The 10,483-nt window shown below is 39.4% G+C and overlaps 1 protein-coding gene and 1 long non-coding RNA gene across 2 annotated transcripts in view; one reads left to right on the top strand and one right to left on the bottom strand.

Moving 5' to 3' along the window:
- Positions 1–702: 702 nt before the first annotated feature.
- Positions 703–10,483, bottom strand: part of LOC144641655 (uncharacterized) — a 14,785-nt gene continuing 5,004 nt past the window's right edge. The window contains exons 4-5 of the long non-coding RNA XR_013568590.1: positions 10,378–10,470; positions 703–3,349 (exon numbers count right to left, since the gene is read on the bottom strand). This is a non-coding gene — a long non-coding RNA (uncharacterized LOC144641655). The remainder of the gene's footprint in view (positions 3,350–10,377; positions 10,471–10,483) is intronic.
- LOC144641024 (protogenin-like) overlaps positions 3,334–10,483 on the top strand; it is a 25,790-nt gene continuing 18,640 nt past the window's right edge. Inside the window, exons 1-2 of the mRNA XM_078500087.1 lie at positions 3,334–6,564; positions 7,413–7,727. Of these exons, the coding sequence (XP_078356213.1) occupies positions 6,516–6,564; positions 7,413–7,727 (364 nt within the window). The 5' untranslated portion in view covers positions 3,334–6,515. The remainder of the gene's footprint in view (positions 6,565–7,412; positions 7,728–10,483) is intronic.

The raw sequence follows: 10,483 nt of genomic DNA, 5'->3' as shown, positions 1-10,483 counted from the left end.
TAAAATTACAAAGGTTACATTTGTTTCCATTTCGTGTAAGCATTTTGTGAGCCTTATACGTGGAGAACACCAAGGACTAACGCGCCTCCTGATAACAACACTATGAAATTAGTAAGGATGGCAATTAGCACGAGACTTGATAATGGTTTAAGTGTTGAAAAGGGGATTTTTTAATGCGTAGTTACCCCAACGATAGGTAAATCTAAAACGGCGATTTATTTACCCTGTCAACTTCGTGTTCATAATTCAGGGAAGTTCCTATCTGAGGAACAGTCTTGCTCTCCCTTTTTTCTGAATTCAAGGGGGGGGGGGGGTAGAGAGACTTATTTCTTTTTAACACCGTTTGAAGGGCGGGTGGGTTAAGAAGGGCTTATTAAAAACGGCGAGGGCTAAGATTTCGTATCATTTCAGTTGGTGTACATTGAGAAGGAATAAAGTGGATTTTTAACGTTATAGTGCTCTTTGGTATACAAAACAGTATAAAAGTTGCCTTGTTTATCAGTTGTCGTGATTGACCATAATCTGGGGCAGGGGAAAAGGGGGGCTTTATAGAGCTTTTAGGGTACATTCTATAATTCGTATCCCATGCTTTTACAGAAAGGTAAGCCACGTGACCCCAGCTGCGCACAGCATATTTGCACGTTTACTTTTTCGTTTCCATTGTTGAATACGAAATTCTAAAATGACACAAAACAACAAAAATGACACTCATCGTATTCCTTTAATTGTTTCAAAAAAGACCGCCAACAGGCCGCTTGTAATATTAGGGGGGAGGTACAGAATAGGGAGGAGGGAGAAATGGCCAAAAAATAAGGGAGGGAGAAATTTTGGCTAAAAATAGGGAGGAGGGAGAGATTTTAGCTCAAATAGTAGGGAGGAGGGAGAAATTGGCGCAAAAAGTAGGAAGGAGGGAGATTTACCCTCCTGTCTCTCCCCCCTCTAATATTTGATAATGCTTGGTGTGCAATAACGACATAATAGGCTAGTTTCAAATTACGCTCCACTGATCACAAACAAAGAAATAAAGTCGAGGTTCAGGGGAAAAATTTGAATTTTCTTTTGTTTTGATACCCCTCAACCTCGACTTCACTCCTTTGTTTAGGATCAGTATAGCGTAATTCGAAACTAGCCTATTAAAATAGTTGCCAGTGTAAACTGGCTCAGAGCATGTGTTCTTTGATGGGAGGCAGCGTCACTACAAAACCTTGACAGTGACAGTTCACTAAACAAGAAGCGTCAGCCATGAGTCTTTTCGTGACGCACGATTAACCGCAACAGGTTTGTGAGGTGGCTGTATTAAGACAGAAGACACGCAATTCGGAGGTAAACGTTTTCCGTGAAGGAAGACCAAGGAAGAGTTCTGTTTTTTTTCTAGCACTACTATGACGATAAAGGGTTTCCGTTTTTTCTTGCTTAAAAGTTAATGGTATTGCTGTTTTTCCGTTCTTGGTATCAGTGGAAGCACGCCGCATCATGCTCTTCGAGTGCACACGTGCTTATTTGTTGGTGTAAAATGTGAACACTTTTAACTTTAGAAAGGGCCAATACAAAGGAAACGGATCCTGGTGGATCTGATCAGCAAAATGTATAGATGCGAACAACTAAACTGAACAGAAAGACAGCGTAAGCTAGGACTGAACTATAAAACGTGACTATCTGCCTAATCCCACCTGAAACCTCAAGAGTGCTGGTGTCCACTAAGTAACATTCTTGTGCTTTGCGGTTACCATCTCAGCGTTTAGTCTATAAAGCATGGTTGCCGGCTAAACCAGCTTAAAACCATAGTAGTGGGCGTGATAATCCCTTTAAGTACATGTATACGTATTCAGTCAAGAATAGGAAATATTTGTTAGCAGCCTTTTTCTACGAATCATTCTTCTTTCAGTCCATTTCGGCCATAGTTACTATGTTCCGGCGAAGGCGTACATCTATCTACAAACTTGATTTATGGAAACACAGACGCGAACCTAAGACAGAATAAATAGATCCCGCGCCCGAGAATAGATGGCCCGCGTGCAAGAGTTTCGGGCTTCAAAGTAGACGGAAGTCTTTCGCATGACCAATTTTTGATATCACCGCAAAAAGACTAGTAGGTCACCCACCGACACCACGGTCGAACGTCATGAACTAAAACAAAAACGTTCGCAATCCAACTCTCATAGATCATGTATTAATATAAAGGTTACTGATATCTTGGCTTACCTGAAGTTATACGTGACCGCACTGAGGAAAACTGTAGGAATACAAAAATGTTTTATTGTCAAGACTAAATATTCAGCTGTTAAAAAAAAACCGCTGTAAACTTCACTGTCAACTGAAACATTTGCAGCAGCCGAGTCGATGGTCTCAAACGTGATTTGTGCCATTCACCCATTTTAAAATGAACAAATCTGATATTGACAACTTTTTAGACCTTTGTTGTTTTAACTGCTTAATAAGCAGTAGTTAAATTGAACTTTTTAGAGTTTCTTTCTGCATGACGCTCCACTTGCTGAGTCACGAGAATTTTCTAGAACAATTGTTTGCATAACTGAAACTATATCGGGTAACAAATTAACATATCATGAAAAGGTTATTTTGTAGGAAGTTTTGAGTGTATTGTTTTTGGAAGCCCGTCACATCCTGCCAGTACATGAATTCCCAAAACGTCTTCGGTTTAGTTATAAGCATCGTTTGAATTGTCAGTTTCAAGCGTTCATTTTGTACTTGTAGCCTCAGGGGGGTCTTATATTGGGAGTCCTGGATTTTTAAAAAACAAAAAAAACAATGGAGCCCCGATAAATAACGTTTATATGAAAGTGGTGGTGGTCCTGAGAACCCTGAGTGCAGTCTCACGGCTCCTCGCACCCAAACAATATCTCCTCCTCATTCTCCTTAAAAATACAACGCACGTTCGATTGCTGCAAGCAGTACAATTTTTCCGGCTTATCGATTGTCGAACAAGGAGTAAAGCATCAAGCAAACCTTTCCAAAAACACGCCCATAAACCGATCGAAAGTCACAGCTTATCCACGTGCTCGATCCATTTGCGCATTTGAAGTCCAAGAGAAGGCCACTAAAACTGCTGATGTGGTCGATTCGAAGTCGGAGAAAAGTTTTGCTGTGGCCGGCCTGACTAGCCTAACGTGCTCGTTCCTATCAGTCCTGGTATCAGTGCGTCCTTTACCCTTGGTCTCTCCATCTCTCCAAACTGCCAAACTGAAAGCACTGGTCGTAGGCATTTCATAAAAGAGGTTTTAATAAACCATTATAGCTTTTGCAAGTAAACCCAATATACTGACCTTTTTAGCCCACATCTCCAACTGGAATAGAATTCTCCCATCGCTGATTTTCATTTTATTCCCGTCCCCTATAAGGAGAAACAAGGTGGTGACGTAGCTACGACATCCACAAAAAAAACATACTGTCAACATAAATATCCCAATTAGTGTTTGAAGTGAGATTTTGAAAAGAAACGGATCTCAGAACAGAGCAAATATTTACCTAAAGCTTCAATTTTGCGTCATAATAATAATAATAATACTACTACTAATAATAAAGATAATGATAATAAAAATAATATAAATAATAATTCTTAGTACGCATTTTGCATTGCTATGATCAGAGTATCATACAACACGTGTTACATCAGATGCTCAGGTCTGATTGCACTACTGACGCACTGTATGCATTTATAACATATTGTTTTCAGTAATGTTTTATAACCAAGTCAACGTCCGAATTTTTCGATACGCAACCCCCATCCCCAAGCAACCCCGTCGAAAATTTGAATACATTGCGGTAGCGCATGTTATTGTGTATCGCATATTTTTTAAAATTGAAGAGGTGATTGGACCCCAAGGATTCGACAGAAGAGAGCTTTATTCGCCAAAACTCTGTTAAACGATAACTGAATGTGTAATATTCAGAATACAAAATCAACGAGAAGTCGTTTCTCCGTGCATTGATTCTCTCCATGATAAAAAGGACAAATAAAACTTTGATATGGTATGATCTATTCACCCCACAAACAAATGTAAGTTCGTGACGTGTTTCCGGCTTTACGATGAAGAACGTGACTAGAATACCTTTACTGTTTCCGTTTCGCTCAACACCTTGGTGATGGTAGTTTCCGTTTGGTGATAAGGCTTCGTGGGAGTGGCCGCGCTAAATGATGTGTCATCGCGATGCAACATTGTAGAAATTCACGCAGAAAACTTGAATCCCGACATAAAGCATTTAATGATTGAAATAAAAGAGCTTTGACTCCTGATCTGTCTAAAATTGAAACGAAAGAAACAAATTCCATGGCCATACTGATAGACAGAAGACATTACTTTAAAACATGCCTGCCTCGTGTTCATCTGGTTTCAAAAGGGATTACGCGGTTAATCATATGATAATACCCATCGCTTTGTTTGCTTTCCTGTTGTTTTCATCCGTGAAATTCACGGTATCTACTCTTTATTGTTGACGTGATCTTTGGACGTGTTTATACTTTATTGCCAAGAAAACACTTAAGTTGGTATTCATGGCTTACCAAGGATAAACTAATTTGCGGCTCCGGAAAACTGTTGTCCTCGACCACTGGCTCAAAGACTGATGACTCGCTGACAGGAGCCCAGTCGCTGATATATTCGCTTAAAAGTGAGAAAAGGTGTTAGTTTATTTCACTTTACCAGTCTGTCTGTTGGACATTACATGCACCATGAACTCATGTGCGAATACCGAAATAAATTGGTGTCGACCGAAAAACAGACCACTTTCACCGACTTGGTTCTATGCTAAAGAGCTGCATTATTCTGTGCTGAATTATGCACGCACTCAGCGCAGATTCTCCATTTAAACCGGATGATGGTGGAGTCCGTAAACTTCCCGAGTGGAGTAAAAACTCTTTAAGCCATGCTGATACGCATTCGACCTCAATCAACATCTTAACTTAATGCTTAAATGAACACGATTTTAAACTCCATATTACACGATCCGATTAGAACAGTTTTTAAGCTGCTTTTGGAAGATTGGGGTTAATAGTATAAAGCTAATAGTTCTTATTCAATGGCTTGTTTGATTTCGATATCGCATCAACAAGGCGGTTTCAATATTTCATGTTGTTAAGTTGAGTTAGACTTAAGGTAACAACCATTTTTTAGACAAGAAAAGGGGCAACGAAAACTGTATTGCAAATATATCATGTATAAATCAATTACAAAGGAACGTTTGCTACTAATCCTACTAGCAGTTATCTAGGAAGTGACCGGCCGCTAGCATGTAAAGATTTACAACTCTCGGATTCTCAAATTTTGAGAAAAAATAAATCTCGGAGTCGCATTTTATTATTTTACCATAATTCTTTGTATCCATGAAACGGGGAAAACTAGTAGTCCATTGATTCAAGTTACGTGTGCGTCAAATTAAAATTAAAATCCATAAAACTCTTCAAAATATTTTGCATTTGTCAAGGAACTGCTACAAGCAAACAAAATACCACCAACAAGATTGACAGTACAGTAAACAAACTACTTTCACTTCTAACAGTTCAGTTAGCAAAGAAAATAATAAAACCGCCCTCCACCCTTCTCCTAGCACCGAAAGCAATAGAAAATATTTTGCCACAGAGAAAGAATTAATCAGCTAATTCTGTGAATTTTAAAAAAAGTGATTTTAAACTGACATTGATTCATGATTAAGATTGTTGGTGTAAAATGGACCACGACGTTATAACGTGTGGCGGAAATTCAAGCTTTGAAGTTAAGTATTCTCTACGGTAAAACGAAAAACAAGTTAAAAAATAATTGCAGGTAAGCCATTAGAAACATGTTCCATAAATAATTCATCGCCAATAACTTTAAGTTTTAGGGCTGGCCTTGGCATTTCATTGAAAAACATAAACAAAACCTCCGTAAGCTACGGACGAATTGTTTTAAACGGAAATTGCATACGTATATTAGGAGACACATTTTCGCTCGTAATTCTTTCATTTCTAGCAACACTGTTTCGAAGAACTGTAAATATTTCTTTACTAATTTATAACAAGTAAAAGTACTGAGCACAGTGTATATAGCGATTCCTTCACAAAGAGCCAGTATTTAGTCTAAGTACACAGTTCTTGTACGTACTGTTCGTACACAGAAATCACGAATCGTAAGAGGGCAGTCACGGCAGTGATGTTTTTGTTTTCATTGTTTCGTAAATTCAACAAGAAACCAGCGATAAAAGAGAGTCGCCGCCAACCAATGAAAACAGCTCTGGCGATCCAAACAAGAAAACTGACCACTCGGGGAAGCCCTTTCCGTGTACCTCTTGATTGACAGTCGCAGCGTATGCTACATGTCACCTAATTTATGCACAGGGCAAACGATTGGCTACCTCTGGAGAGTGTCTTTATTAGCTTCGTTTATTGGTTCTGGTAATAGCGGGGAAGACATGTCACATTTCATCTGTCAGCAAAAGAAATCAACATTGAGTCTCCTGTTTCCAACCTCAAACGCTTTGTAGCTAAATGTAGTTGTAATTTTAGAACAGAACTCAAAGGCCAAATGTTCTTCTCTTTGCTTGTAGCATTGTGGATGACCTATGAAGCTTCGGGTAAGTGAGTTTGAAACGCGCTGCGCCGCATTTACATTTGCATCACGTACCGCAAATGTTTCTGCTTTTACGTTGGCGAAGCTCCTTTAACACTACAACCTTGGTGATCCCCGGGTGGGGAATTGGAGGTTGCAACCGAAACAAGCAAAGATAGAGTGAACTGAACGCAGAAGTAACCCCGGTGAAGCGTGAGATGGTTTAGGATGATAGCGATTGTTTTGAGAGCAAAGCAAGTCAAGCGCGGCAGCTGCTCATACAATGGTGCTCCCGTACTCCATGATGTTAATTCGATGAGACTCAGTTGTGCGTTTTACGTCCCGATCGTAGACTGACTGGATCAAATGGGGCTTTATGCTAATGTTCTTTTGGAAACTTTGCAGTACTGTTTTGTTTTGTCTATAGTTTGGCTGTTTACGTTTCTTGGTGCAGAAAATTCAACGTTAATGGCGAACGAACGTAGCGAACGCAACAACCGCAAAGTATTCCGGCACCCTTTTCTACGAAACAGGCAGGGGTGATTGCCGCCGATCTAGGATTGATAAATTTACTGCCAGTTGTCCCAGGAATTACCCTTAAGTAAAGGTCACTTTAACAATGTAGTCCCTATTCATATGTGAAATAACTGAAGGAATTTTCTTCCAACGAGCGGTTCTGAGGGGGGTTCGCGCTATGAGCGATAGGCATCAAAACAATGTCCATCAGTCCCCCGATCAGTCCCTACAGTCTTACTACATCAGTACACGAGTTCTTCTAACCCTTTCTTATAGTTTGTAGTTTGTTGTTGTAGAAAAAAATCATTTTCTCTAGGGCTTTATTATAGTCTAACTGCGTTCTGAATATTATTTCAGGCACTCTTACGGGGCCCTTGGTTCCTCTAAGCTTTAGCCAAGAACCCACGTACACAGTAGCTCGCAAAAATGAGCCCGTTACATTGAACTGTCGAGTGGATGGTTCACCTCCTCCTTCCAAGATAACATGGGAAAAGGACGGACAGATAATCATTGCAGATTCTAGAAGACGTATAGCATCCAATGGAACATTGCTTATCACCAGAGTAATTCACAAGCGGGCGAAAAACAATACTGATGTCGGGGAATATCAGTGCTTTGCCTCAAGCTCGATGGGCAGAATAGGGAGTCACAAAGTACATTTGGATGTTGCTGGTAAGAATACAAACGAAATGGATGTTTGTAAAGCATTTTAAGGGGTTTCGAACAAATTAAATGACGTGATCTTGGAAATTCTTGTTTCCGACACGGACAGATTAGCTCGTTGAATCGCGCACTTCTTTTCTTAAACCATGGTTGAAACCCTGAAGATTCATTTCCGAACTCGGTGTTCTTCCGGCTATGTATATTTATTCGATTGCTGAAGCCTACGGTTTTCTAAGTGAATCCATGTGTTGAAATCACGTTTTAACGGAAAGCGAGCAAAAGCCGGGGAAACTCAGTTGCTATCGTATATGTAAATTCTGTTGCTAATTTTGAGTATTTACATCTTTGCTTTTTTTTCTGATGATCACGCGATTGTTCTTTGATTGCGTGTTTCCCGATCATATTTTTTCCTTTCTGCTGAACGTTTCAATTATCTTCTTTAATACGAGAAGAGAGTAATTTGTTTCAAAACATGTTTACAATATCTCAGTGACCCGTAAGACAACAGAAGTTGTAGTTTGTAAGGTTGATAGTCTTTGGAGTTGGAGCATCGGTCGTAGATAGGCGGTCGTCGATAATAGTGTTTTTCCAACACTGTCAAACACACTGTTTGTTTTATCTTCTCACATGCAGCTTATTCACTCAAAATCTTAACCTTTACAGTTTTATGCGTAACTTTATAAGTGTAAATATTGCGTCTTTTGACGAAGAGGAGAAAGGTTAAGCTTATAATTAAGTATAATGCACTTTGCCCCAGGTACCAAGCGAGCCACATATCTTTTTGCGGTAATGAACGTTGCAAAAAAAAAAAAAACGTGTTTTGCGTTGACGGAATGAATTCTGTCATTTTTACGTTAATGGTGTAAAGTAGTAAATATTCGTATCGTGTCGGTAAACGACACGAATGGATGGTTAACGATTTTTATCGCCGCCCGCCGCTGCTGGAGTACAACGCTTCATTTTGGCTTGTTCTATTAAACGTTGCTGGCATCGGGTAGGGCCGTAAGCTTTCCCATGTTTATACTTAGGTTGGACGTTTGAAATGTTTGCCTTTCGCAAAACGTCAAAACGCTACTGGAAATTATGTTTAATTCGACGTTAAGTCTTCGAAGTTGCACATAAACCACGCTGCGAAACAACAACTCGTCATTTAGCCGTGGTCGCATTATCATTATGTTTTATAACACCTTTGACCTTATCAAAAAGAGAACCTCGTTTGCGGATGTTCTCCACTGTCAATTTGTTTAATGTTCGCAATAGCGCACGAAGACTGGCGATGCGTTATTTCATTGGAGTGTTTTATCGCCATAGAGCGAAAAGAAATGCTTGTGTTTGGGCTTGTCCTAAACATGGCGGGTCCTTTGTGTTAGCTGGTAAAACAACAAGTTCTGTGTATGAGAGATCAACTCTTTGTCTTCTTGGCCAATAGGGATTAACTGCGCCTTGTAAAGAAAATCACGTGCTTATCGTAATTCATTTTACATGGATTTTGTTTTACAACTTGTTTTAGTAATGTTTATGACAACAATGAAATTTACTCAGCTGTGTTTTACATACTGTGCCCCCCAAACCTTAGATGCAAAAATTCTTCCACTGATAAGCCTTTTAGCTCCATTTTGTTGGGGTTGTTTGTATTTTGCCATTTACAACCTTTCAGATACTTCAGCTGTTCATCTGATGATTGTAGAACTTGTTTTGTGTTTTAGATGTGTTTCCAAAATTTTAGCATGCAGTGTTGTGATGGAATTGAGTTCTGGCCAAGGAGTTGGCTAAGTTTGAATGAAACGATTTACGGACAAAATTGCGAAATTGTGTGGTTTTAGAAAAAATTCCATACTGCCACCACAGAAGGGATTGGAAATTCCTGGAAGTGGAAGTGTTCTCATTGGCCAAAAACTTTAAGGAAATGTATGAAGCTTAATTGGAATTTCCAGAGGGGTGGGGGGGGGGGACTTAAGAAAAATCCCTTCTGTGGGGGAGGTGTGGATAATTTATGGAATACACTTTATGAACTAGCTGGTCTCTGGCTGCCTGGCTAATGACAACCCTTTTGGAAAAACTTAAATTCCGACAAGGACAAGTAATTTTCCTTCAATTATATCGCCGACAGCAACGCAAAGTTTGATAAAACAGCGACACGGTGCATTTTTTAAATTTAGACAAGCGACATGGGAACCCCCCTGGACAATGGTGAATGATTCAGGATTGAACTATTTCAATGAGATAAACATAACTTTTTAGGGAATGGAGTTGCAAAAATAGTTTAGCTCAGTTTGAAAAGAACATATATTTGTAATGGTCAGAAATCTTCAGCTACTTTGTCACTGATGCAGATGAAGATTTATGAGTAAAATACACCTCTCAATGTGAAGGAACTAGAAATCTGGTGATTTTTACAAACAGAATTAAACATAGAGAAAGCACAGATTAAAAGCACTTGAAGAAATAAAAGAAAAATGAGGGAGCGTGAAAAGTTGCACAAAACGTTTTTCATTTGACAGGGCATTTAGTTGTTTTTTTTTTGTAAACTCTTTTGGTTTTGAAGACGCAGAAACATTACTGTAAGTCATCATTCTGGCCAGCGTTAGGTAGGAGTCCATTCATTTCACAAGAATGTGTTTTACCTTCAATTCTCGTCACAGAGTGATGAGTGACTTACCAGAACAACACCAAACAAGGTTGCATGGTAAACTCGCGCCAAGGTCCATTATGCTCTAAAATTAGCCAACGCTACTGCCGCTTATCCCAGTTTCTGTAACATGATC

Source organism: Oculina patagonica, chromosome 2 (assembly GCF_052425735.1).
Source record: "Oculina patagonica isolate OP01 chromosome 2, crgOcupat, whole genome shotgun sequence".
NCBI lineage: Eukaryota > Metazoa > Cnidaria > Anthozoa > Scleractinia > Oculinidae > Oculina > Oculina patagonica.
This window is presented reverse-complemented; position numbering and strand designations above follow the sequence as displayed.